Here is a 27,764-nt window from a genome sequence, read left to right on the forward strand (position 1 = left end):
TTCTCGCTATTGCACAGCTAAGCTACCATTTTGCGTGACAAACAGACGAACGGACGGACAGACGTATACGGGCATTATAATATATATAAAAAAAAACCGTGAAAAAACCGCATACGTCAGCGCCACAATAGTCTTGATCTTCCTTCCTTCGAAATTTTCGCATGTTCCACATGAATAATATAACAACAATGACGTCATAAATTGTATTGATTCTTATATACACTATATACAATTAAATATTCGGCATTTAACTACAATATAATCACACATAAATAAAATTTTTAGAAGCATGGCTTACGAAGGCTAAACTGGATTTTTTTTACCGTTCTTATGGAACTCAAATACTAACTTTTTAAAACCAAATTCGATAAATCAAAACGATTATTCGACTATTTATCATTATGCCATAGAATTTTCCAATTATTTGATAACTTTTTCAATAACAATAAATATTCACTAAATAATTTTTTTATCGACTAAGCTACTGCTAATTCTCAATTTAACGCATTATCAAACAAGCACACCCCATAACCCAATATGTATCGCATACTCTGGGCGTACTGAAATGATCACTACTTGTTGTTTGAGTGGTCCTTAAAATATTACAAAACAAAACAAAAAGAAAGAAAAAAATGTAAATTTAATTTAAGTTACAAATAATGTGTAAAACTATAACTAAAAAGAGCACGTAAAATTTATGAACACAAAATTGATATTTATTTAATTCCCTTGACAAGAGAACCATATTTCTACTAGCAGTTTGTTCTTTCACTTCCACGCAATACTCTATCAAAATGTCTATCATGTGCCGCCAGAAAATATTTGCGTGGTAGATATCTGCGTGGTGGGTACCTGCGTAGTGAATATCTACGTGGTGGGTGTCTACGTAGTAAATATCTGCGTATTAAATATAGGCGTGGTAAATATTTGCGTGGTATGTATCTGCGTCGTGGGTATCTGTGTGGTTTGTAGCTGCGTGCTGGGCATCTGCATGGTAGGTGCACCTTGCCGGAACATACACCAAGTAAAAGCCGACTCACTTTATTGAACCAATCGTGTAGTTGAATTTATTAATTAGCCTATTACAAGACATCTGAGGCGTCGTCGGGTTGTTTTTGTTTCCAACCTCGCGCTTTTAATTTTGTATCTGCGAAAAAAAGAATACATTCTTGCTCAATATGAGATAAAAGTACCTTGTTCCAACACTTCCCTCGGTTTTTACCTAAGAGGTACAACTGGAATAATCGGAAAAAGTCATGTATTTATAGTTTTCAAGATTCAATATGTATTCGAGGAAAGATTTTCAACAGCGCCCTTTTATTATTGCAGTCTAGCAGTTTACACCCCATGAATCTTGTTTATATATTGCTTTTTCCCCTTCGTATTTTTTAGGCGTGTTCTTAATTCACGATTTTTTTTTTTGCTAGGTCGTGCGCACTTCGACAAAATTAGAGACGAATTCAAATATAAAAGCCCTTAAAGGAGCATTGCAAAGTTTGCACAGCGAGCCACAAAAATTGCAAGAATTTAAGAATGAACCAGAAATACAACCTCAAGGCCTAAAGACAATTAATTCTGATATATATCACAACCAAATCTCGGTATAGGTTACGGGAAATAGCAAAGACCGGTTTGTTTGTTACGTGGTGTCATTCGTAATGAGTGAGCAAATGACATCTTTTTCAGGATTTACGTACAGAGCACTTTGGTTACACTCACAAGCGCAAGAAATGCACACATAAAATTTGATAATTATTACAAAAATACCAATGGGTTTGTTTACAAAAGAGAACAGCCTCGACTTTTTTTGATGTTGTTCTTACAGGTAGCTTAGTTACCCTATGGCTAGATTTAGGATTAAATTAGCATTTATTACTTAATACTCAGTAAAATAGGTCAAGTTTGAATATTAAACTTTTTCGTTATAGCTAGCTAGACTAAGTATGAAAGGACAAGGCTGGGATTTTTAGCTGGGTTAAAAGTCAAAATTTAAGAGGAAAATTACATCACAGTTTTTAAAATTATACTACACATATTTGAGAACACCTACGGGGAAATTCATTGTTCATCAAGTTACCCAATATGGGTAATATGGAAGATTTCTTTATAAAAAACCTCAGAAACCGTTTCAAGTGGATTACTTTCACTCTATTTTTTTTCAAATTTTTAAGATAAACTTTTGCGATTTTGTCATTTACTAGTTTTCAAATTTCTCGCTGAAAATTTTTAAGGTTTAAAACCCATGTCCCACAGTAACTTTTTCGTCCTTATCCTAATGTCATATACATAAGCTATGCAACAACTTTTGCAGGAAAATAAAAACACATAAAGAGAAAAAGGTTGTTATTAAAACATTATAAATTAATTTCAAACCGATTAGTCCCTGCAGTCATTTTAGTGTCAGCAGTATGAAAAACTATGCTAAAACTATACTAAGTAAAAGTCCTATTACTTCAGTAAAAATTGAAATAATGACTTGAAACTTAGTATTATATGTTTTTAGACCAGTTTGATGAAATGAGCCAAAAAAAATTTTTTAATACTATCATTGTTTCTGAGTTTTTAATTTTGGCCATTTTTGGAGAAGCTGCTAAACTTTTTTTGACAGCATATCAATTTTGACAAGTCATGTGTACAGAAAACATTCAAAGTGATTATCAGGATTTAAAATAATTCAAACAGATATAATGTGTCCCAGGTTTAGGACCAAATACCTTATCCAGTTTAGAGAAAGTGGGAATGTGCTTCTAAAGCACAGTGCTAAATACATAATCAAAATTTTATGCCGTATAAATACAAAGTGGTTAGAAAGTTATTTTTCTGTCCACCTGGATCTGCAACACGTTTACTTGCACTAATCCCTCAGCCTGGTGCCACTCACAATTAATTTTTGAATATCAACATTAAGTTATTATACAAAATGAAAAATGATAAACAACTGTGTTTGGTTTGCAGAAGTAACAATAGGCTTCATCATAAGTCCTGTGAATGTTGGTTTATGAAAAATGTGTTATACCTTTAATGCAATAAGCGCTCCACTGGGTTTGTAACACATTACACTAAGTGTCCTCTGTGTGACACAGTTTACCCTTTACTAATTCTTAACCTGGACAGAGACTTTAGGTCTTCCTGCACCAAGCGGGTATTACTTCTGGCTATACTTTCCCAAATTTTGTTATTTATTAATGAAATTTATTTATGAAACATAAGTTTCTGTTTGTTGCGACAACATATTTAACCAACATGCAATGCCTTGCATACCTAACTAGCTATACACTCAAGTCTTGACTGTTCACTGCTATGGGAGGTCCAAATAGCTAGCAGGTAGCAGCTATATTCATTTAAAATGACAGAATGCCTTGAAAAGTCTTTTGTGTAGCTAGCTACATAAAAATAATATATTTAGCTCTTGTATTAGCTTGTATTAGCTTAAAATCACAAAATAAATATTATCCAGATGTGACCATCCCTCATCATCAGACATCAGAAAGGCATTCTTTACTTCTCCTTGTGGGGTGCCTCAAATTCTTGTAAATCCAATTAAAAAAATTACTTAAGACTTCCTCTTCTTTCCCTTGCACCACTCATGGCATTTCTTTGCATGTCTTCAGTTTGAAGCCACGATTCCTTAGCTTTCAACCGCGTCTCGTTCACAAGTTTCAGCGCTAGACAATATGATGGACAACGTCGAGAAACCCTGGGTAATTTTGAAAATATGTGGTTCTGCCTTATGATTTTCAGATTTCTGCTGCTGATATCAGCATATTTTAGCCCTGAGTGCCACACCTCCGTATATATAGGAGTATATTATCTTTAAATGAACTAACTGAGGAACGGACAAAATGGAGAAGGGAAATTATATCTATGAAAATACAGTCACAAAATTGCGAGCAACAAGACAAGAAGCGTTATAAAAGTTGGGTAAGGTAAGATGAGGAAAGTCTTGAAAGTCGAAAACGCGAAACTGAAGATTTTTTTTTAGAAAACGTATCTCAGCGAAAGTTTGGTTTAATGAATTAAAATTAGCCATTTAAATCTAATTCAATAGCGTTACCTCGAGAAAGTGTAATATCATCAATTTCAGCGTCACTCTCCGTCTCGGCTGCTTGCTGTTTCCACGCTTGTTTCGGCGGAGATCTACTACGTAGCGGTGAAGATCTATGCGATGGTGATTTTTTCTCTTTCAGCAACTCAACACCGGACTACAAATAAAGGAAACGAAGTAGTACTTATTGAGTTTCTCTAATTATTTCATTATTATTTATTTTCTTTCGAGGTTTCTACTCTCCGTTGCAATTTTTCCCTCAAAAAAATTGAGACCACATAACACAAATTAGATACCTTAACCTGATTTAACAGTCCTCAACATTCTATAACATTCTATAACACCGTTTTAATATAATACGCTTTTTTTACAAGAACGCTCTATTGTCCCAGTGAGCTGTAATATTCTAAAAAAATTCAAAGTCCTCAACATTCTATAACATTCTATAACACCGTGTTAATATAATACCCTTTTTACAAGAACGGCCTATTGTCCCAGTGAGCTGTAATATTCTAAAAAATTTCAATTTAAGACCTAAACAGAGTCTTAGGCGACATCACAGGTTAAACTTATATAAAATAATAGTTAAAAAAAACAGGCGATTCTGGATCCCGTTCCATATTCACGACAATATATGCCATTGCACGTGCTTCGTACAAAAGCAGAGAAAAGTATAAATAAAGAATCGTAATATGTTTGAGTTTCGTCATTGTCTTTAATCCAGTCTAAACTTCTTTAATCCAGTCTATCTTAAAATTGCTTAAACATAGAAAATATAATGCCCGTAATGAGATGTATATCAAAGCTTACAGAACGATCAACTTAACGTTGAAAAGAAAACTCACCTCATTATCTGAGAGTAAATGTTTCGCAGTCTGCTTTGTTTTCTTGCGAAGCGGACTGTTTGTTTCAAAAAAATCGGACTTATCTGTTTCCGCACCTCCACTTTGAAAATTTACTACCCTAAAAAGAATAAGAAAGACAGATATTAAAAAAACAGCAATAAAGTCATTACAATGCGAAATACGTATCACATGCCACACCCTCCTACTGAGAGATGCAAAAATGCATTCTTTAGCCTAAGCGTTTCTTTACTTCTAAGTATTTACGTTACTTTTAAAATGGTAACTATTAAACGATGTGTAAAGAGCAAATTCGAAATTATAAGAATTGGACAAACATTATGCAAAACTAGATACAAACAAGCAGCCAAAACAGAAAAAACAAAATAAAAAATAAAAAAATTATATACCTGCGATAAATTTTTCAAAAAAGCATTCGCAAAATTTACAATTCTAAGGATTAATAAAAATGTTCTTGTATTAAATTTTTTATAAGTAATTGTTTTCTTTTAAAAATGTTCAGCAACATTTTTCATTTTGAAAAAAACGTCATTTGCGAAAATCAATACCAGCAAAATATTTCGCAAGCAATTATTAGCGTTAAATTTAATCTTTTGGATCGCAAAATTGAACTGCCATGAAAATGAGTATGATACTCATTTATGGTATTCACCTAATTCGCATAAATGGTTGTGGAGCATTGAGAGTTTGTTATTTTTTAGTCCAATTAAAATTAAAATTTGAGGATATAAATTTAAATTTAAAAAACCACCCAAGCTACAGCCCTCTACAAAAGTAGTAGACTTCTTGTAATGAACCTGTGCTGGTTGTAGTATGTAAAAGTTGATATAATAAGGCGATAAAATTATCAACAAAAATTTTCTTCAACCTTTCCTAAAACTAATATAGCATCATGTAGGCGAGTTCAAATGCTAATAAGTCCATAAATACTACAAAACGAGCTAACACATACTTTTTCAATGTATTTTTCTTCGGTGGATCTTTCAATGATAATTTAGCTATGTGTTCCACGTCTTCTCCTAAAAATATATGAAGATTTTTTCGAGTTCAAACTTCGAAAATATGCGGGTAAGTATCTTCAGATTATTACCACCACGTTTTCAATCTACCTAGCACACATCCTAAGATCTTCAATACTTCTTGTCTTTGCTAACCCGTTGCTAGTTATTGCGGAAAAATCTAATTTCTTACTAAAACCTCTCGCGAGAGATTGTTACAAGCCATACAAATGACATCTGTAAAAGCACGCATTTTTTAGCAACAGGAAAGTCTAAAAGTTGGCCCTTATAGTATAAATATAAAAAACATAAAAAAATTATTAAGAAGGGCATGAGCGACAGATATCGAAAGTTTAGACAAGTAGAATGCATTATCTGTGAAATTAAAATATCGCGGAGCAGCAGCTTAAGATCACAGAGGTATAAGAATCAATATAACATATAGATATATACAATACAAATCATTTCTCGTATACCAGTTATAACATGTTGCACACAAATTACCTTCAGAATCTGTAATCGTGGGCCATTTTGGTCGATAGTCAACCTGCATACAAAAAAAATCTGTTTATGTTATTACATTGGACGAGCACAATACGATTTTTGATTTCGTATATCTCTTTAATAATAGCCGTATACGTCTGTCCGTCCGTCCGTCTGTCTGTTACGCAAAATGGTATCTTAGCTGCGCAGGAAGCGACATTTTGAATTCGGTAAACTTAAGCTGAGTTGCAAATACTGCTATAACTTAAAAGTTTGTTTTTCTAATGTATAAGCAGTGAACAAGGAATTTGATGAATAAAAGACAAAAATTATTGTTATAACTAAATATTACGTACATTTGTATTGATCTGTGACACACTATCAAAATCATCGTCTGAAACACAGAAAAGAGAGATGTAATACATGCGATACATATAGAACGGAAAGTTGGGAGGTTTGCGCAGAATGTTAAGAACAGATAGCTAGCATAAATTGACCAGCCAATGCAAACAAACTTGTCGAAAAAAGTAAACGACCAAGTAAAAAAAGGTGAAAAGTAAGTTATCTGAAAAACAGACGTGTTTTATTTACAAAAATTAATTCGTGCAGCTCTTAATATACCAGGGCTCTTGTAAAAACATAACCTAGGTAGGCAAAATAAAAATTATGTGTGTTTTGTAAAAACAGTTAAATGTAGAAGCCTGCTAAAAAAGAGCGTGAAGCAAAATTTCAAACGTAACAGGCACCATTATTTTCTACACATCCAATTGTAAGAACAAGGAACCTATCAAATCAAGCATTATATGAAAAAAAACCTCTCGATACATTAAAATAAAGACTATTTAACGCTGGAGTGGATGGATAATAAGGACATATTTACCGTCACTGTTTACAGATTCAAAAGAATTTTTTGATTTTGGATTAAAGAAGTAGTCACCTGAAATAGAAAGAAAAAATTTCTTTAATAAAAATTAGAAAATAAAAAACAAAAAATAAACGGAAAAAGTTACGGGAAAATCAGATAGAATTAAAACATTCAAGGATCTACTTAAGTATAGAAACCTTCTCAGACAAAAGAGTTTTTGCGAATCTTTTTTAATTCGTCAGAGTTTATATCTGAGAAAAAATATTCCCCCAAAAATAGTCTATTTCAGTTTTAATTTGTAGGTTACTAATGAAAAAATAAGTTCTGAGATTCTCTCGTTAAAAGTTTCAAAGTTAACTTTTGGTGATTTCAAAAGTTAATGCCTGCGAAATTTTTGAGCGCATTAATTCGCTACAATTTATGTTGGCAAAAAAAAACTTTTTGCGAATGTTTATGTACGTGAAGAGCAGAAATTTCGCGAAAGTTTTTATCCGCAAAAATATCTGCACTTAACATAATTTCTAACATTTTTTAACAAAGATTTTCACAAAAAAGCCGTACTGTCTGATAATCCATTATTGTTGGTTGTATATGAAGCATTTCCATCAACTAACCTAAAATCAGCAATAAAGTTAAATAGGTATTGACGAAACACTAGAATTTTAAGTATAAAAATAACTGGCACAGAAAAGAAATTACTTTGCACATCTTGGACACACAGAAACTTTGACACCAGTATTCGCTTCAACAGTCTTCTGAAAAAAGAAACAATGACCGTCAATAAAAAAAAGGATTATAGTGGAAATAGTAAAAACGTAATCAAAACTGGTTGCACATTATTAAACTCAGCCTTGTGTTAGGATGAAAAAAGGTGCAAGCAGAATTTTATCTACTTTGAAATCATTCTTCTTCAAATAACACAATATTATATTTCGTTTCTTGAACTTATGTTTTAACACTTCGATAATATTTAATTTCGTGGAACGGGGAAGAGATACAGTATTTTATACACAGTAATTGATTTTACTAATTATTCGTGACAAAAAATATAAATTACATGTATTGATCTCTTCACACCAACAGATGTTTTTGAATTCGCTCCCTCGCCAGCCAAGTCTGCTTTATCTTCTAATGAAAATAAATTGAAAATCAAAACAGCAATCCCTGCCACACATTAAGTACAACATTGAATTTATGCACTGTTGACGCTACCATATTGTTTTATGTTACAAAGATTGTTGCTACATCGTAAATTGAAAGAGAAAACAAGACTTGACAACCTGCTTTTTATTTCTGCATACGCAGATGAAATATTGTTTATCAAATCTTAACTGCAGAATAACGACAACCACATTCTGGTAAGCAAGGTAAAAACAAGCAATCCCAAAACTTGTTGTTAATATTTAAAAGGTTTTAAGTCTCTCGATAACTGCAACAAAAATATTAAAAGCGAAGGGGATTTGAGGAGACGGAACTTTAGAGTTCGATGAAAACCATAAGAACCAAGTTAAACGAGTTCTGATAGCATGAAAATTATCAGCAAAACATTTTGCAGTGAAGCACTAGGAACCGTTTTTAATTGTTTAAAACATAAATGTTGCAAACTAAAATTATAAAAAAAAAATGCACCTTCTTAGGTACCTGTCGGCATTGACTTAACGAAAGCATTACTTGATAACGCTACCCTCTAAAGTAATGCACTAACTTCAGAAGATAAAGCCATAATTGAGAGGACATACCCATAACCTCCACCTCATCATCGTTGTCATCCGTGGACTCGTCATCATTTCTTTTGTTTGTTTTTGTCTTGTCACTTGACAGTAAAGCCTAGAAAATGGTAACATATTTACTTACTGGAGAATTAACATGAAAACATAATCATGAGGTTTAAGAGAAATATAAACAAGATTATTTCATGTATTTGTTGTAAAACTTAAATTTTGTGGACAGCGAATGCCCAGGTACTTCATTGAAAACATTGATCGAAAAATAAATAACGCTAAAAACACATCATCATCCAATAAGACTTGCATGTAGGTACATTTCTTGTATAGTTTTTAAACATGAAGATAAAAGAAAAACAATACCACACAACTTCAACCTAGGAATAACTCAAAAAAAAGTTTGTTTTTGCGCACTTATGACGCATTCTAAACACGTCAGATGTTGTGAACACACAAGTTGAAGGAGAAGGAATAATACCTCGGTAATGTTTTCAATGAAATTGTTCAACAAATTTTTGTGAAGCTGTGTTCTTAGAGTGTATCAAAGCATTGATTTCTGCCAACCTTTACTTTGTAACATATTCTTCCTTGTAAAACAAATGTGTGGTGACATCAAAATAATTATTTACCTGTAACTTTTGCTTCTGTTCTAATGACTTCTTTTTGGAATTTTGCTTCTTAAACTTTGAATATGCTGCAGGACTAAAAGAAGATGAAGAAATATGAAATAAAAAAGTTAAATATAAAGATAAGTAAACAGAAAGAAAACCAGTCGTTAGCCCGTGGAAAAATCCACGGGTTCGCCCGTCGTCGCAGCTAAGCTACTATTTTGCGTGACAGACAGACGTATACGGGCATTATAATATAGATAGATGACAATATTAAACTGAAAGAGATGAATAAAGCCAAACTACAAGAAATAAAGTATATAGATATATATATAACAGTAAAACTTGCTAACTAAAACTAACTAATAAATTCTGATTCAATTTAAAATTTTATGAGCCTACTTTTTAATTTAACGTGCAAAAACCTACGTAAGGCAAAGTTGTACAATTTAAAGGTTTTCTCCCGCGAAAAAAAAAAAGTTAATTGCATATGAAAGAGCTTGAAAGGTTGTCTATGAATTTGAATATTTTTTTTATAAATTTTGGTTCGTTCTTTATAATTTGGACTAAGAAAATTCACTAATTATGCATGATGTCATAAGTATGCTTTGCGAGGGTGGCATATTCAACATTTTTGACAAGCCATATAGAGTTAAAAATGTTTTCTGGCCGTTCACTTTGACGCGTTTTGAAGATTATACATAAATTTCAATATTCAGTTGCCGTAAATATGCTCAATGCTAACTCATGACGTCATAATTTCGCATAATTAGCGCAACTTTGAAGACAAATATCTCAAGAACGGATAAAAATTTTTCAAAAAATAAGAAAATTTCAAGAGAACTTTCAAAGATCTTCCATATTTCCTCAACTTGATTTTTCGCAGGAGGTAAACTTTAACCCTATTCGTCAAAGACTATTTCAAAAACATTGTGACCGTGAGTGGGTAAAGTTCTCATCAAAGAATAGACTTGTGTTATCATCCTAAAATTTAATATCAACACCGTTCCCACGGTACCTTGAAATACGACATTGTATAGAAAATTCTACAAGAACAGATTTTGTAATAACTCCTTCAATACAAAAACAGGAAGCTAAGTGCTAACAGTTTCGCATACCTGATGGTCATCTTTTTACTGTTTTTACTTGTTGTGTCAACTTTAAGTTCATCATTGTCATCTGCAGCCATGCGTATCTGTTGTTGTCTATATGGAGGGTTATTCTCCTAAAAAAGTAAATCATGCATACGTTATGATCCAACTTGTAAACAAGAACTACTTCGGAATGGATGAGAGGAAAATTTAAGACATGTTAGTATATGATTGTACGTGACGGACGTGAATGTTCACATTGTGGATAAATTTGGTGATGTGCTAAAAGAAAATGCTTGATGTTTTTTACTATTTTGTTGTAGATCAAAGTGATTGTTGAAATATCATTTCAACAACACATGACTTCGTGATATGTTTATACAAAAACATCGTACACTAGTGTTAAAAGAAATATCCACACAAAGAGAGATTATTATAGCTACAGACATCTGTGATTTTTCTTTTTCTTCTGTTTTTTGTTAAAACATTCTTTATTAAATTTGAAAGAACCACTTTTTATGTATGTTGTTTTATCCTTTTAGGAATTAGAATAATGAAAAAGAAAAAAGTTTTTTTTCAATAAATCTCAAATGTGATCAGGGTGGAGTGCTGGGTACTAGATAGTTTAGACAGAAAAATATTTAGCCAGATTTTTTGGTGTTTCTGAGCGAAAAAATGTAAACTTGTACTTTTACCAAATAAAAAAATGTTGTGATGGAGCAATACTTGAACTGACACAAACCAAGGGTAAAAAAATTGTTTGTATATCAAACAGCACAGTTTTTGTATATAACAGAATTTGCAACAAGAATAACAAGTGCTAATATATATATTCAGAGAAATGGTAAAATATTTGTAAATAAACAACAACAATATCAACAAAAAACAACAACAACAACAACAAAGATCTCCAATGTAACTAAGTGTTATTTAACATAACTATATACATAATTAATTTCTCTTCCATGTACTGACATTCACGAGTTAAAAAATAAATATTCACCTTATCATAGCTGCTCTCTTCAGACCAACTGTGACCTGTAGTCAGAATAATCAACTTTGTATTTAATCAGTCGATAAAATCAACATCATACTTAACAATGTGTGTGACTGAGTTTTGTTTACTTAACAGTTCAATGCTAGAGCTTAGAAATGTTTCGTGACGGTTCTCGTTACAAAAACAAAGTATTCATGTGATGTGTGCAAGTCCTTACACTCTATGTGAAAATGTCTTAGACTTTTGCTAATGCAGAAGACATTATATGCAAACAGCAATCTTTGTATGTACAGATAAGTTATTTTGTGTTTATTTATTAAAAAAACTCAACACCACATCTGTGCTACAGATAAAAAATTTGGTTATAAAGTGCAGAAACATTTTTAAACACCTAGAAATAGATAAATTGATTTCTATTTATTATAGCTTGTACAAAGTGTTTTTAATTAATGTAATATTTTCATCGGTAGTTTTACTCCTGTGAAAACAAGTTGATATCATATAAAAAAGTAGCAAAGTTTTGTAAGAAAATTTCTGTATTTATTGATTTACGAGATATTGGAAATTTTGCTAGTTTTAAGAAATTAGAATTATAAGCTTTTATTAGGAGATCTAGTGTTTATAGTGCTCAAAATATTAAATTGAATTCCTTATAAACATAAATGCATTGGCATGCCTTGATAAACCATTAAATATGCAGCACTTCACTTCCTATCAAATAATGTCATGCATAATTTCGCATGATTAGTAAAACTTTAAATCACTATATATCTCCCAATAAAAATTATAATAGAATTCCCAAAAGAACAGAATTCTAAAACAAGCATTTTCATATGAGACCAACGTGTTTTTCGTGGTAAAGTAAGCTTTAAATCCTGATAAAATACTTTATCAAGCAAAATACATTAGGGAATTGTAGATGTTGACATATAGGTCATAGATTATATTTTCATTAGGATTTAACATGAACCTACCCTTGCCTTTCCTTTGTCTGGGAGCTTCATTCAATGTGACAGGCATAGATTTCGAAAGTGGGTTTTTACGAGATTTATTTTGTTGTTCAAATAAATCGTCAAAATTATTGCCTTTTCCTTTTGTGTCAGTATCCCAGCTTTTATATTCATCTTTGGGTCCTATAGTGAAAATAAAGAAAAGTTAAAATTTTAGCAATACATCTCAGATATCTGACAAGACTGTTACGTTTGGTTCTAAAAGTTCTTAATCATTTTCTTGGCTTAGTTTATTTATAGTGAAAACAACCATGTGTGAATTAGGAAAACCACAACATCAAATATCCATTTTTTCTGATAAAATATTACAGAAATTATATAGTTATCAATTAGACAACAATTTTTGTATGTCATAAAGTTTCAATATAAATACGATTTGACCTTTTCTCTTTATATAGTACTTAGTCTCTTATATAACAGTTTCTTATTAAAAAAATGTTAGCATTCCTTCATGAAAAGATTTGCTATTAACAATGCCTGTTAAATAGAAATTTATAAAATAGGGAAATAACATTTAACCAATATTTCGATACAAACACACAACAAAATGACAATTACAAACATGTACCTTTCTTTTCCCTTCCACCCTTCAAGGGTTTGGAATTAGTTTGCCAAGGTTTTTCGTAAACACGTGACTTTAAACCCTTCACATCTTCACTTAAAACTGAGTCCAAATCATTCGTTGCCCAAGATGAAACAGGTTGTTTACTTCCTGGTAGAATTACTGTAAATGATTTAAACTTCAAAATTAGTAAATACGCAAAAGATTTCTTGCTATAAGATTTCAGACGATAAATATTAGGCACACACCGAAATCATTGATCGAAACATAGTATTCAACTTAAAATCATAGATATGTTGGGTGGCACCTGATTTATTTTTAACCATATACAGGTCTTCAGACAGGCTTTAGGCAGGCTGATATGGTCTGGTATTGCCTGTCTCAAAAAAAATGGTATAGCTTGAAATTTTGAAAAAAATTTAATATTTTGAGAGAAGAGCATAAAATTCTTTATCAAAGCTCCAGTACTTAGACCTTGGGTGAAATTTTGACAAAACTGATTTTGGTTGTATTATATGTAGATATTTCTTACCTTGTGGGTCTTTTGAAAACTTTTTTGGAATTGACGATCCAACTAAACCCATTTCTGCACGAAAACCGGATACCAGTAAAGTATTTTCATTAGCCTAAATGCAAAATCATCTTAAAAATGTGATCACTGTTAACAAAAACCATCAAAATGACAGCAACAAACAAAGTGATCGGTAAAAGACAAAAACTTTATCACTTAGGTAAAACAAACACTGTCAGTCAATACAGACAAATTCCTTAAATACATTACTTTCATTTTCTCACACACTTTTTACTCAAACAAATATTTGTATTTGTATTTTTTCTATTTATGGTCAGTGCAGTGAAATTTCTGTGTATGCACATAAGATACTTATATGCAACGTTTCTCTTTTTAGTATTGTCATTGTTTCTGGTTTAATTGTTATTTTCTTTTTAAATTTATTTTCTTAGTTTTTAATGACACATGAAAAATCTTTAAAAAACTGTAAAATATCAGTTCGAATTTATCACTTAGTGTAAAACCATTGGTGCATGCATTTTTAACAGAAAACACTTGCCTCTGCCATTAAATAACATCACATAAAAATTATGAGAATGTCAAAGAACATTAAATAATTTATATTCTTTGAAGATATTATCTGAAAGATTTATGTATTAGTAAGCCCTTGTAATTATTTATGTGCTTTAGTATCACTTAACTTTTTAAAGGATTTGACATGTTTGCAAAAACGAATTCTAAATTGTTGTTGCTAGGCTAGTTGGTTGGCAAAATAATATAATTTTAAAGAAAATACCAAAAATTGATCTCTGAAAAAAAAACAGTTCTAAAAAATAGCCTTAATTTTAAACGTTTTGAATGTATTAGATTGTAAACAAGGTATGATTGTGGGTATAACAAAAGACAAATTTCAGGCACAATGATATTTCACCTCAATTCTCTATAAGGCTGCTGGCATGAGACTCAAACTTAATTTGAATCCATCAATTTGACTAAAGATTTTAATTGTTTCACATTGTTTTCCAAATTTTCTTTATTTACATTGCATAAACATAATAATTTCCACTGCTATATAAATCATATATTTTAAATTTTGAACATTATAGGTTGTGTCTTGTTTGTCCTAACCTGATTGAATAAAAATATTATCTCACTAAGGATCACACAGGGTGTGCATAGAGTTCAATATGCATGCATTTTCATCAAGAAACATCCAATGAGTTAAAAATATGTATACAGATACATACATGGGGCAAAACAATTTGTATTCCTACACTATTTTTAATGTGATGTGAAATTTTTCTTTTCCCTGAATTTTATTTTATCATTATATATGTGCGTTGCCCAAATCGCAATAATACTGTTTTCAATTAATTTTTAAAATCATGCTCCTACATAATCAATTGCATGTGTTTGTGACAAGTTAAGGCAATCGAATTGCATAAAATTCGGCGTTTATAAAATATTGCCTATAACCATAACTTTGTATTTTACAAAACTTTTGTTTTCATTATTAATTGTCTAGAGCAAACCATGTGTTAAAATGAGGCAATTTGATTAGCTGGAAATTTCATTGTATGTTAATTTTTATTTTACTGTAACAAGTTTCAAAACCACAGGGAGTGCAATTGCTTTATTTTCTTTGCCATGTTAAATTTTATTAAAATCTTATTTTAATATCAAAAAATGTAATAATAAAAATAAGTAAAAACTGTTATGTCATCAGGTAAATATTCATTATAGCATATTTTAAAATGTGAGAATAACTTTAACTTTCTTAAATCAAATATACAAGAAATTAATTGCCTGTGGCATAAAATCTGTAAGGATGTAGATTTAAAATACATGACTTGAAAAGAATAAAAAATGGCCATGAATTTTGCATTATAAACTAGTTATTAGCCCATGAAATAATCCATGGGGATCACCCAGCCTGTTATCATGAAATGAAGTGTTAGGAAATGAAATTTACTTGGATGGCGTTATTCTATGATTATAGGCATGATTATAATGTTGTTTCGATAACAAAAGCCCTTGGTTTATAAATTGCCTCACAGACAGGTATTATAACATTTAGATTTAGTTCATGTATTGTTCATTTGTTTCCTTTGAAAATTACGCTGAATAAATTTTTAAAGATGCCTTATAACTTCCATTTTAAAAAATTGATACAGACATAATACTTTTCTGTGATGGTGATACAAATTGGAACTAAATGTTTAACTGCAGAAGTGAAAATGTAAAATAAACACATACCGGCATTTTCTTATGATAAACTTTTTGTAGGATTTTCATTAAGTAAGGTAATGGCTCATTTGGCATGTCTCTTATTAATTTCGCCATCATATCCTAAAGTCAAAAAATAAACATAATAGATTTATCCTGACTTTACATTGGTAAATACATCAAACATCATTTGTCACTATAAATCTTGAAAATGATCTTTTTTTACAAAACCTTCGTGCAGGTCAACCTCTTAACATTTCATACAAATAATTATATAATTGAGAACGTGTACCCAATTTCACTGAAAAATAACTTTTCTACTTTTATTAATAAAAAAGGAATTCATTATGGCAAAAAACTTAAAAACGTCACTTTTTTATGTTATAGAAACAAAAAAGCAACAACGTTAGAGATTCACTAGGTAAAGAGTTTTAACAAAGGAAAATCCAGGGGTTCTTCATGGGATACAAGTTTTAGAAACATGCAAACTGATTCATGTGTAATTTATCACTCCAAAGTAATTTTCTTATGACTTATGAAGTCTGTAACACAAAACAATCTAATCCAGTTTAGGTAGATTAAGTAAATAAATTTTAGAAAATAAAATCAAAGAAAATACAATATTTTCATTAATACGTTCATACCTCGAAGAGCTGACCAATTCCATTCTTTTCCAAGTATAGCTGAACAACTTTTTGATTAGAAGACATTCTGGTTGGTTTTCGTAAAGGTGGAAACCTTGATTGCTAAATATTGTATGTATATAAAGTATATATTATAATTATATATACAAAATATTGTATATATATTACATTTTTATATTTTAGATATTCTTTATTCTTCTCGTACAATATATAATCATTGAGGTCAAATCAAATTGGAAATACCTAAGACAATCTGGCAGGTTCATTAACTATATAATTAAGCAAATTAGATCATATACAGTTTCCTGAAAGAGCACTCTTCCAACAAACTATTTTAATTATGATATTTGTCAAAGTTGAATGTACAGGAACACTGAAACTTAAGGCTCGATGGTTTACCAATAACAAACACTCTTGCCACTAGAAACTTTCCTTTACAGTTCTTGAAGGAAAAAATGTTGACAAATTTTTAGACTTTTTTCTACCTTACTACTCTCAAATAAAATTTGTGATAACAACGTCTTGAATGGTTCAAACACAACCTAATGAGTGATATATATAATAAAAATGATCAGCTTTCATAACATCAAATTGCTACTCTTTATGTCAACAAAAAACAAAATTAACAATATTAAAACAAATTTTGAAAAACTGTGATTCATAAAGTTTAAATATTAGTAGGGGGTGTGGATTAAGAATGTTCTGGCTGGATAAATTTTCAAAAATTATTAGTGCTAAAGGAGTACTATTGGAAACTCTATAATAAGTTTCCATATTTTAGTAAACAAACTTTTAATATTTTATAAAGAAATGACCATGCAAACCAACTGCAGTGAAAATGGATCAATTGAATAATACGGTCAATTTTTTTGTTCTACCATCGTTAATATACCGGTTGAAATCAAACTTGGCTGTCATAAATGCCTTCTAATTTTCGTATTCCGAATTAGCATTGGTTACATACAATAAATACGTAAATTGCAAAACAATGTATATATTCCACATTGTGTTTCTTGAGCTTAATGTTTTTGGCTGATTAGTTTAAGCATATCTCAGTACTGCATCTTTGCCTGATTGGGTGAATCTACCTTGTTGTATTGTTAAAGCTTTTTGTTGGAAGTTTTATCCAACCAACATGGCTGCACCGGGTGCATGGAGGGACTGTCAACGTGCAATTGATGAATTTATACGACGTAGCAACAGAACAAAGAAAAATTATAAATCATGCATGTTGCAGTCATAAAACTCTTTCAGTTAATAACTTTTTTGTAAATATTTTTTTAGATGTAAATATTTTTTATTTTTAGATTTTTTTAAAAAAATATATCATTAAACATTAAACTGTTTTTTTTTATAAAAAAAATCCCTCACGTTATTTTGTTGCTTCGATCTTTAAACATCCCAACAAAAACAAAAAGATAACAAGCTTAGTGACGTCCTGTTTCTACGGCGATATTTTAAAATTATACAGATTGTTGTCTGAGTTATAAAGCAATGTTTGTTGAAAAATATTCAGAAAGCAAAGTCTGCATGTGGCAATTGATCACCATAACTATAATTAGATATCATTCTGACTCTGTGTTTGCGAAAGAACATGCTGGAAGTGATTTCACATAACGAAAGTAGCGAAAGCATTTAAAGAAGAGACACAAAAGTTGAACTTAAAAATTTATTTTTTAATTATAAACTAAATTAAAAAAAAATTAAATGGTGAATTAAAATTAATGTCTTATGTTTTTCTTTAATATAACTCGCGAGTAACATGATATATTTTTGTAAAGATTTACTCGCGGGTAGTTTAATTATTGCGTACTCGCGTTATTAAAAAGATTACTCTCGTTTATTTTACTCGCACTCGCATTGTACTCTCACTCTGAACTATTTTACTCGCATTTATTTGCACTCGTACTCTCAAAGATGTGTAGCTTTACTCGCGATCGGCACTGTACTCTAGTGAATGGGCAACCCCCTGAACCGTATCTCTGCTTTAAAGTGTTAAGGCCTCCCTTGAATTTTATATTTTATATCTACTAGGTAGCCATAGAAAAGAAAATAGTTAGCTTGCTAGCTACTACGCAATTTCAGAATTAGGATACCATCTTTAATTTTCTATCGTGGTTAGGCAAGTTGGAATTTGAACCCTCCATTCTCAGTAGCGAAGTTTTTAAAGGTCCTAAAATGTATATATAGGCTCTTTAGAGAGATTTGCAGCTTTTCTTGGGATGTTTTTACTTATATATGTTTATGTGTCGGATCATATTTTAAAGCTCTCAGGTCTTGTTTTGTAGCAAAATTTTGTGAAGTTCTAAAACATGTCAAATCCAACAAGGTGATTCATAAATTTGACCCACTACAAGGTTCAGGGGTTCAGTATTTAACTAATAGTAGTGCCCAAAATGTAAACAAAAATGTGCCAGGATAGGCCATTAACATCTCAAAATAGTCTTTTCTTAGTTAATAATAATAGCTATCTAAACTAGAGCTAAAAAACAAGAGTGAAGAAACATTTTTTATTTAATTCGTTAGCTAAGTTACCAACTAAAGGCTTTCTCTTTTTTAAAGAAAAATTTCTTTCTTCACATCTGTTAGTTTTTTTTATGAAAGAGAGAACCCATTCCCACATTCCACTCATCCATTAGCTAGCTATATCACTCACAACAAACATGCTTTACAGTTTAGACACACAAACACAACTGAAAAAAATCAGACTGTTTTAGTAATGCGTAACTAGGAAAAACAAGCAATGAACGGGCTCATTAAAACGCGACTTTTATGGTATTAAAATAATGACAAAAAAGTCAAGAAAAAGAAAAGAAGGAGAAAAGGGGAGAAGAAAGAGAAGAAAGCAAAAGTCATTTTGTTTGTTTTGTTTCGGCTCGTTTATCCTTAGATGCGTAAAATAATCGAGTCAAATTTAAAAATGGTGGATGTGGGACTCCTCGTGCTCATACAGATTCCTCCGGCGTCGACTTGTCACCGGTGCGCGCACCAATGTAAGCCCGATTCTGATATAAGACAACAAATCCTGGGTACCAGAATGTTCAAAATGGCTATGCGCTTAACGCAATAGGTCACCAATGGTTTTGCATATTTGCAACGTTTGTTGACTAGTTATGCATGATCAATTACTTATTCACACATTTATCATATAATTCACAATTTTCAGAATCAAACTTTCCTCGCCTCCGAAAGTTTTCGTTATAAGTGCAATTTTATTTTTCGATACGTCGGTCTTTCTCGGGTTTTTACTTTGTTGATGCGAGAGACACAAAAATACTTTTTGCACGAAATTTCATTATGACCGCAAATTTTCGCTGGCCCAAAATTTTGCCACATTTCGGCACATATGGCCTTGGTAAAAACCGGGAAGTGAAAACTTTTACAATGATACTTTAACTGGAGACATTAAACGTGGAATGATCACAAAACATCGAAAAGGTTTACGGAACAGGAAAAAAAACTTCGGTTATGCTAAGAACTGTTTGTTTCATTAAATGCCGTGCAAAAATTATGACCGAATATACAATTTTTTCATAGGCAACTTAGGATTCAACCTCATTCCCAGGGCTTTTTGTCTCTCACTGGTGCTGCGGTTATGGATAGGTCTGATGAAAAGACAACATGTCCTGAGATTGAGGTTGCTTAGGATTATGGTCAGATATCAAGTTGGTTATTTTTTAGTCAACATCTAGATCTGAAGTTTCTTACTGTAGCTTAATTTATTTAACTAATTTTATGCAATTAATTTTCATATATTATGTAAGAAGGAAAAAAAAGAAGAAGCAATGGTCATATTTTCGTTAAAAGATAGTTCTTGAAAAAACTAAGTGTGCAACAAATAATTTATTGTAGTTTTTTTCTTGAGTTTTTAATTCTTTTGTTTTGAAATCGTGTCTCGTTCTATATTCTCTTTCTATATTTTTGTGTTGCTTGTGCTTTCTTGCACAGAGTCCCTTAATAATTTTTTTAATTCCTAGTTCAATTGCTTATAAAAACATCGTGTATATTGAACTTAGTTCCTACATACTCCTTACTAAAAACATTAAAAAAAATTACCTGAAAGTTTCGCGTATTCTTCATGATGTTCATAAAACACTATAAGAGTCGTTACAGACTCACAAAACCATCAAAACTTCATTTAAACATTTCTTTCCTTTGATATACTTGACGCTACTCGATGCTAATTGTTTTGTGGAAATAGAGGAATGTAATTAATTACCTATCAACATGATTGATATAATTGGACTCGTTAATTGAAATTACAGTATCTCGATTATATTCATTTCAACAATATCGACGAAGGTTCCTTTGCATCTTGTTTTGGCTTGTTCGTAGAATTTTGAAGCTTTTTTCAATCTTTTTTAATTTTCTTTGCTATCAATCCATCTTTATTTCTGCTAATATAAGCATGAATTTGATAAAAAGTGCTTTTTCATATCCTTAAGAAGGTTGCGACAGAAAAAGAAGGGAAATGTGTGGCCTGTCAAAACGGACATGATGCAGCTACTCGAAATCGCCATAATAAGAAACCTGGAAATGAAGTGGCATGTCTGCAGCCGTTAAAAGAATTAGTCATACATAGCGTAAATTTTATAGCGTGTTGTCGAGCTGTGGAGAAACAGAGTAAGCTTAAATGTACTTGAAATTGCGCAAAAATACACTTAGTAGAGGAACTCGCATAAAATAATTTTACATGGAGAGACTTAGCAACGCTCAACTTGGTATCTAAATTGACATTTTTAGTTTTCCAGCTATATTTTGCATTTTGTTATTAGTTACACAACGCGGGTGTTCTTTCTGGTATAAGCTTTACAGCTCCTCTGTTAAATCTACAGAAAAAAAGTAAGTCACATTGTTCGGTAAGGGATCATTCACATAATTGGTAGCCTCTGTTAAATCTACAGAAAAAAAGTAAGTCACATTGTTCGGTAAGGGATCATTCACATAATTGGTAGCCTCTGTTAAATCTACAGAAAAAAAGTAAGTCACATTGTTCGGTAAGGGATCATTCACATAATTGGTAGCCGCGAAAGGGAAAAATGGGTCAAGACTAAAGCGGGCGATTGTGTACAAGGGGAAAGGGAGTTTTCAAGGTAACGTACATATTCGTAACAATTATCAATCGTATTAACTTTCGGGCAGTAATGAAATAAATCTCGTGCATATTAGGGGAAAAATAGTAAACCTCTGGGTTTTAAAGACACATCGGTTTCTTTTATGCAAACCGCAGAATTATATTATTGCGTAAAACCTTTTCCGCGTGATTGTTGTACTAAATTTGAGGCTATATTTTTTATACAAATGCGAGGAAATGACAGCCATTTCTGTTTTTCTCTCTTAAGCGTCGGCTATTTGTCGTTTACAATCATCCCAAACGATCTAGTTTCGTTGGGCCAATGGTCAGGTGTGTTAGTGATGTGGAACCATATAGGAAGCTATAGTTTGAACGAAATTTGTTTTTTTTTCTTGGAAAATTAGCTGTGTTAGCTACAATACTCCAGTCATACTTTAAATTCAATTTGGCGGTAATCAGAGCTATTAGTTGTGGTTACGGGTTTTTAGTTGAAGAGACCAACCTCGTTTACAGCGCCTATTATCTCTTTTTATATCGGAAATGCGCTCGTCGTCCAGATATACGACGAAGTTCTGCCACCTTTAAAGGTGAATTAGCCAAACAAACGCAAGAAAAAATCTACTTAAAGAGAAGCTACATGTTCTGAAGGACATAAACCGAAGGAATAATTTACATGCAAGTGGGTTAAAAAAGAATGAAAATGAAACTGGGGCAGAAACTGAAGAAAAAGTGCAGAGCTTGCTTAGGGATAAACTTCAATTACAAAATTCAATTGTGATAGAGCGTGCACATCGTATGGGGAAAAAGAGCAACAAAGAAGAAGAAAATGGTGGAAAATAAGAACAATTATATTTAAATTTTTAAATTACAAGGACAAAGAACATATTTTAAGAAACTCAAATAAGTTAAAAGACACTGGCATTTATATAAACGACGACTTTTCGGACGAAACATTTTCAAAACTAGTTTATGACAGAATTATTACAGCAGAATTTAAAACCAAGAAACAAAGTGGACAAATTCAATCATAGGTATAATTATGATGTTCTTTAACTGCCTTAAAATGGATGACGAAACAGTATTACTTTAAACAATGGTATCAATCCTGATGCTAATTACTTCAACTCCTAAACCTTCGAAACCAAAACTTTTTCTCTTTCACAAGCAAAAAATTACTTAACTAACTCTAAATTAATTAATTTCTCTATTTTAAATGCGAATATTCGAAGTAGCCAAAAAAAACTTTGAAAATTTTAAATGTCGACTGACCATTTTTTAACTCTTTTACGAACTGACAGTTCGTCAAGTACAACTAAAATCCCCACAAATTCTGTTATTTATAAGAGAATGAACACTCTATATTTCAATTTCGGAGCTTACTTTCGCAATAAGACTGGGAGGTAGTCATGCAAAGCGAAGATGCTAATAGTGCGTATGAATTATTCTTAAAATATTTTTACACGCAGTACGAAAAAGCATTTCCGAAAAAACATATAACTTTCAAAATCAAAAGCCTGTTGAGCCTGTGGATGACAAAAGGACTCATTATATTCTCAAAATAAAGCAAAGATTATATGAAAAGTTTTTAAAAAAGAAAACATACTTCAATGAAAAGAGGTACAAGGGATACAAAAATTTATTTGAAAAACTAAAAAAAAAGTTTCTAAAAAGAATCATTATTCCATTTTACTTGAAAAGTCTAGAAATGAGACTAAAAGAACTTGGAATATTATTAAGTAAATTATTGGTAAACCTAAAAATGTCAACAATGATCTACCTAAATGTTTGTCGCTTGATGGAAAAATGATAAAAGACGCAGCATCTATAACAAATGGGTTAAACGATTTTTTTGTCCATATTGGTTTTAGCCTCTCGGAAAAAAACCCATCGAGTAGTGAGTATTTTGTTGCATATTTGAAAAGATATAACAGTAGGATGGAAGAATATAATTTAACAATGGCCGAATTGAATACTGCTTTTAACACCTTGCAAAGCAACAAAAGTGCTGGTATTGATGAAATAAGTGTCAACGTCGTAAAAAATGTGTTTGATCTGATTAAGCTTCCCCTTTTTTATGTATTTAATCTATCTTTAACAGAGGGAATTATACCCGAAAAGTTAAAAATTGCTCGAATAACACCAATATTTAATTCAGGAGATCGCACCAATCTTACTAATTATAGAGCTATCTCAGTACTACCTTGTTTTTCTAAAATTTTAGAACGCATTATGTACAATAGAATTGATTAATATTTTGTAGATAATGATATGTTGTACATAAAGCAATTTGGGTTTCAAAAAGGACATTCTACAGATCACGCGTTAAGCGAACTGCTAAATAAGATTTCAAAAAGTTTTGATAAAAATATGTTTACACTTGGGGTGTTTATTGATCTTTCAAAAGCATTTGATACCTTGAGCCAAAAAATTCCCCTATCAATGTTGCAAAATTACGGTGTACAGGACTCAAACTTACTTTGGTTTAAAGAATATCTTACGGACAGAAAATGTATTTCTCACAGTAATCATACGACTGAACTCAAAAATGTAAGTCTAAATCGGTCGACTTGCCATTAAAACTTCCAGATCTATACATAAATGAAATTAGCATAAAAAGGGAAAGTTCTCTAAACCTTTTAGGTATACTTATTGACAAAAACCTATCTTGGAAAACCCATATATATACAGTAGAGAATAAGATTTCCAAAAATATTGAGATATTATACAAAGCAAAGCCATCACTAAATTTTCATTGTCTTAAAAATTTATAGTTTTTCTTTATTTAACATATTGTAACATTGTCTGGGCTAGCACTAATCATTCTAAACTTACAAAAATTTACAGTAAACAGACGCACGCATGTCGCATAATATTTGGCAAGGACAGATACACCACAGTCGAACCGTTATTGAGAAAAATAAGGGCGTTGAGTATATAAACTGAACATGCACCAGGTTTTGTTGTTTATGTATAAAATCAGGTATGACATTGCACCCAAGGCCTTCACAAATCAGTTTCTAGAAATAAAACACAGGTATAACACAAGAAATTTTAAAAAACTTTTTTAACAATCCAAAGACCTTACTAGTGACCAGTCGATACTCAATATCTTATCGTGGGCCATTATTATGGAACACAATCTTACATGAGGACAAAAAATCTATTTGCTTGTTGATGCATTTTAAGAAAACCACAAAACATTTCTTGTTATTTAATAGTTAAGATTCGCGATATTTTTAGTATCACATTGTTGTAATTTTTACAACTCTAGAGGTATTGTAAATATTTTTTCTTCACGTTAATTTTAACCTGTTCTCTTGAACTGGATAGAGCTTGGTGATAAGACAAAATATGTCTTCTACTTTCTCCAGTCACTATTTGATTGTAAAAACGAACAAACATGTATAAAAGAATCTTATTCTGACGAAATAGATACTTACATGCATACATATACAAAAAGATACATCATGCACCGGGAACGAAGTTGTTAAAGGTGCGCGATTGAAAGATTACGAAGCTAATTACGTATTTCCTAGCTAAAAAGGCGCCAACGTGGTTGGAGTCTACTAAGCAGAATTGTTTTGAAATTGTAGCCCTCTAGATTAGTTGAAATGTACCTAGAATTTGTATGGATGTAACATAAAAATGGATCATAACTGCAGAAAATATACCGATAAATTGCGTATAAGGCAAATATTAGATCTACGGCAACCTTTCTACTGCTTTATATTCTTTTTTTATTTGGGGAGGGACTCTCGCTATCTCTCTGTAAAACTCCCCTGTGTCCTTTTTTATAAGGGTGTGACTAGGGCGTTAGACAAAAAATATAAAACTGCAAAAAATAGCTTCTTAGGGAATATTTTTTAAATCGGTAAGGAGTAGTTTACAACCGTTCATTTGCGACAAAAAGATTTTCCATAAATGAATCAATCATATTGACAATGCAGTTTGGTAGAATGTTCGCTTTCAGTGCGGAAGCAATCCTGTTTTCAGGGCTCTTCTGCGTCCATGATACTCACAGGACGACTGTGTAAAATCAAGGTGTATCTAAGGTTCAAACCCTGACCGAGTCACGCCACAGACTATGAAAGTCTATTCTTTCGGGTTAGTTTCAGCATGAGAATAAGTTGATATCTTAGGCGGTTACCTAGTGGAGCATTTGCTATGCTTGCTTGGCGTTGGTAGCTCAAACAGGAGCTCTAAATGTACCCCCTTCCTCACAGGACCCTAGCTGCTAGCAGTACTAATAGGAGCCGGTAAGGCTATCATCCTGCATAAATAATTTTAATAGTAATAAAAATAAAAAGGTCATAATTTCTAGTAAAAATTTTCCTTTAAACAGTACCATTTTCTGTGATTCTGTGATTTGACGGGTTTTTTTTAAAAAAAAATTGTAGAACGTAATTTTGAGTTAGAGAACTCTGAACTACTTTTGCGAACTACTACTGAACTACTTTTAATTTTTTTATCTGCGCGATTAGTTTTGAAGAAAATCACAAAAATTAGTTTCACAAAATTAAGTTGCAAATATTTACTTTCTGCAAAAATTTTTTTCTCCTAAAGTATACACAGTACTTACTAAACAAGTACGATGATACACCAGTGCGACCGTCAAGCAGCTTTTCCTTTGTTTAAGTAGAATGAGTTAATAATATGTCAATCAATAGCAACCTACGCGCGTTGACCCCCCACTGTGTTACTTTCGCTGATACAAACTAGTCACCACCGCCGAGTACTCGTCATCTATTTTGTGATACATAATGTTAAAAAAAAACCCAAGTAACATTATTCTCATTTTCAAGGAGGAGATTCTTCATAACCCTTTTAAATCGTTCTATAGTAGTATTCATTTTAAATCTATTGTCTCTGTTCCATAACTGTGTTATTCTAGTTTTCATGGAATAACCGCTCAATTTTAGAGTTGTTTTTAGTATAATAAAATTAACTTTGGAGTACCTTGTGTTGTGTTTATGTTAAACCTGCTCGAATTTAAAGAACTGCTCCTTTGCTCGATATTGTTCCAATATTTTTGACAAGGCAAAAACGGTACAATTTGAAAGAGAGGAAGATCAGTTTTCTCTACTCGGACTTGCATGTTTGAGACTACTATTTCCATCAGTCATGTTCTCCAAAGTGCACTTTGAGAAAACGGCTGATGGTGTGCAGTGGCCAGCGACAGAAATTGCCTCTTCTTGATTTGTTAAATTATGTTGTATTATTTACCCACATAGATATCATATGCCAGGATTGTTTTGATAACTTGTCAAATTAATACCTCTGCGGAGAAGTGCATCCGTACGTGTAAATAAATGGAAAAAGAAAGAGAAAGGGTATTTCATTTTGAAAGTAATTACGTTTTTATTGAAGATATTATTTCGGTTTGTCTGTTCAGTATTCATATTACTGTGGAAAGTTTATCATTTCTTGAACATGATAGTTTAGAAGGCGACGTTTCGGGAGATTCTTCTCCCATCATCGAGCAAAGTAAAATGATGTTGAGCGTGTATTTATATAATATCAGAGGATCGAATTTCATAAAAATTAACCAACCAGAAACAAGCTGATAATTACCGTTAATTACAGTAATTAACATTTCCGGACCTAGATGTAGGTAACTATTTCTTTTGTAGGGCTGGTAACCAAATCTCAGGAAGTTGATACGAGATGCTGTTTATGTGTTTCTTCGTTCTAGACTGTTGATGGTTTCTTTAATCTTCCTTGTCGTTGTTCTGGATTCTCTGTCAATGATTTTTTTCTCATCCCAATTAAACTGATGACTACTGCCCAAGCTGTGGTCCCCAATTTCGTTATTCTTCACATCTCCGTTTCTCACTGCGCGCATATGTTCTTGTACTCGTTTCTTAAACTTTCTTTTTGTTTCGCCTACATGCACTGCATCACAATCTTTACACAGGATTTCGTAAACAACATTGTTTTGTTCTTCCATGTTTATTTTGTCTTTTGGTTTAGACAAAGTGCTTCTTAGGGTGTCTTTAGAGTTAAGAATGCATTTGATCTTGTGTTGCCTTAAAACTGGACGAAAGAACTCGCTGGTGCCTGGTA

At 31.7% G+C, this 27,764-nt stretch overlaps 2 protein-coding genes across 3 annotated transcripts; one reads left to right on the forward strand and one right to left on the reverse strand.

The window, feature by feature from the left end:
* Positions 1 to 189: 189 nt before the first annotated feature.
* Positions 190 to 16,753, reverse strand: LOC130647849 (uncharacterized protein C8orf34 homolog). Of its 2 annotated transcripts, none has more exons than XM_057453837.1 (19): positions 16,628 to 16,753; positions 16,014 to 16,106; positions 13,779 to 13,872; positions 13,253 to 13,348; positions 12,649 to 12,807; positions 11,681 to 11,715; positions 10,705 to 10,811; positions 9,608 to 9,680; positions 8,994 to 9,081; positions 8,312 to 8,382; positions 7,954 to 8,009; positions 7,816 to 7,868; positions 7,270 to 7,326; positions 6,746 to 6,783; positions 6,411 to 6,453; positions 5,861 to 5,927; positions 4,891 to 5,008; positions 4,055 to 4,202; positions 190 to 1,147 (listed from the first exon to the last, which is right to left on the reverse strand). In XM_057453837.1, exons 1-19 carry the CDS (start codon positions 16,691 to 16,693, stop codon positions 1,083 to 1,085), a joined length of 1,527 nt encoding a protein of 508 aa, XP_057309820.1. In that variant the 5' UTR covers positions 16,694 to 16,753; the 3' UTR covers positions 190 to 1,082. The 2 variants fall into 2 exon arrangements, with proteins under 2 accessions (XP_057309820.1, XP_057309819.1); XM_057453836.1 differs by having other exon boundaries at positions 13,253 to 13,408.
* Positions 16,754 to 23,504: 6,751 nt separating this feature from the next.
* LOC130648249 (uncharacterized) lies at positions 23,505 to 23,951 on the forward strand. Its single transcript, XM_057454288.1, has one exon. The coding sequence runs from the start codon at positions 23,505 to 23,507 to the stop codon at positions 23,949 to 23,951; it is 447 nt and encodes a 148-aa protein (XP_057310271.1).
* Positions 23,952 to 27,764: the final 3,813 nt, after the last annotated feature.

The sequence above is a fragment of the Hydractinia symbiolongicarpus genome, chromosome 6, assembly GCF_029227915.1.
Source record: "Hydractinia symbiolongicarpus strain clone_291-10 chromosome 6, HSymV2.1, whole genome shotgun sequence".
Lineage (NCBI taxonomy): Eukaryota > Metazoa > Cnidaria > Hydrozoa > Anthoathecata > Hydractiniidae > Hydractinia > Hydractinia symbiolongicarpus.